Source organism: Penaeus monodon, chromosome 21, assembly GCF_015228065.2.
Source record: "Penaeus monodon isolate SGIC_2016 chromosome 21, NSTDA_Pmon_1, whole genome shotgun sequence".
Classification (NCBI taxonomy): Eukaryota; Metazoa; Arthropoda; class Malacostraca; order Decapoda; family Penaeidae; genus Penaeus; species Penaeus monodon.
Window position 1 is genome coordinate 42,279,300 of NC_051406.1, and position 1,606 is coordinate 42,280,905.

The 1,606-nt window shown below is 41.5% G+C and overlaps 1 protein-coding gene across 8 annotated transcripts in view; it reads right to left on the bottom strand.

Annotated features, from left to right (window-relative positions):
• Positions 1-1,606, bottom strand: part of LOC119586518 (neurofibromin-like) — a gene marked incomplete at its 5' end in the record, with an annotated part of 66,980 nt that overhangs the window by 29,992 nt on the left and 35,382 nt on the right. For all 8 annotated transcript variants that reach the window (XR_005229956.1, XM_037935267.1, XM_037935261.1 and 5 more), the window contains 4 exon segments: positions 40-357; positions 704-994; positions 1,107-1,246; positions 1,487-1,574. Coding sequence is in view for 7 of the 8 variants with exons in the window: in XM_037935267.1 (XP_037791195.1) it covers positions 40-357; positions 704-994; positions 1,107-1,246; positions 1,487-1,574 (837 nt within the window).

Genomic DNA, 1,606 nt, shown 5'->3' on the forward strand with positions numbered 1-1,606 from the left:
CACACATATAATACACTTGCAGCAACTGTCATTACCAACCTGCGACAAGGGAATCTGATCCATAGCGTCCCAGGGTTTCTGCCTCCGGTTGGCAGGCGTTGTGGAGTTGGACGGTGGGGGTGGGTCCTTTGTGATGGTAGGAGGTGGTCTCATTTCTGCTGGCGTTCCAACAGACTGAGGAGTTCCCCCGCCACTCACAATACCACTGGTGCTACTTCCTGTGACTGAAGCAGCAGCCGCATTAGCTGCACTTCCCATACCATTGCTGCCACCACTGTTGCCACTGCTACCTGCCCCAGGGGTTATGGCACTCCCAACTGACATTAATGTGGTTGTACTTGTTGCTGAAGAGCTGGCCTGTGGGAGGAATACATCTGGGTTACACAAATCACTGTAAACTCCATATAGTTATAAATACTTCAGGGAAACAAAATCCATGTACTGTATCAACAAATATAAATATAAATAAACAAATACATAAACCATTAAGACTGCCAATTCAACTTATTTGAGATCTACAATAAAATACCCATTTACTACCAAATCCTTTATTCATAACTATTTTTGGTTTCTGTTTATGCAACAACTATTGCAAACCTCAAAATTTACCTAAACTACAGAGGAAACTGAAAATTTTAGTCAATTTCCCTGCACCATGCCTGGGAACCAAACCCCTCTCCCCACTATGCTTTAAAACACTCACTAAGCTACTGAAGCTGCCGATGGTTGGGAATGATAATCCAGGAGATGATATGTGATTACTGGGAGACGAGGCACCTCCTGAGTGCTGGTGAGATACCCCTTGTGGATTGCTGATACCGCTAACTTGGCTTGATGTCAGGGGCAAGTTGAGGTGGGGATCAACAGCAAATGTGTCCGTCGACGCTGATTTGGATAAGCTGCGCGCAACTGAATATTTTAAATGACATCGAGATCTGACTTCCTCAGATACTGAAACCAAAGCTGCCAGGTATGCCACATTTTCTGGTGTCACCTGAAGGCATTAAATGGGGATAATTTTTGTGCAAAGATGTGCAGGGTTATGAAACATAATTATAGGTAATACAGTAAATTGTAGGCAATACAGTAAACTTGGATTATCATACCTCGAATTTATCTCTTTTGTGTGGTTTAGCTACAATTGAGAGGAGAGTAATGAGCACACGGGATGTTCTTGAGACAGTGGTTGGTGCTGGGTGACGCAGACCTTTTAACAAATGCCCCACTAATGCAAAGTGGAAGTTTGCTGTAAAAGGAAAAGTCACCTAAATTCCCAAAGGAAGAGACAACTTTCTGATGGTTGCATGATAACAGCTAGCTCGGGCTGTCACAAAATGAGTGAAGGTTAAATGAAATAATAATATGCCTGTGTAAATCTGTAATAAAAAACAAATGCTCAATTGAAACCAAGAATATAATGCCTCAAAGTGAATTTCATATAATGTCACTATAGGATTACATAAGAGGAAAGTGCTAATCTAAATACCTTTAAAGCTTAGTCCGACAGAGTGATCAAGCTGTTTGAAGAACCACTCTAGGGATTCCCTTGTTGACATCATAACATGTTCCAATGTCTGTTAAAGAAATCATTAAAAAATCATATAGC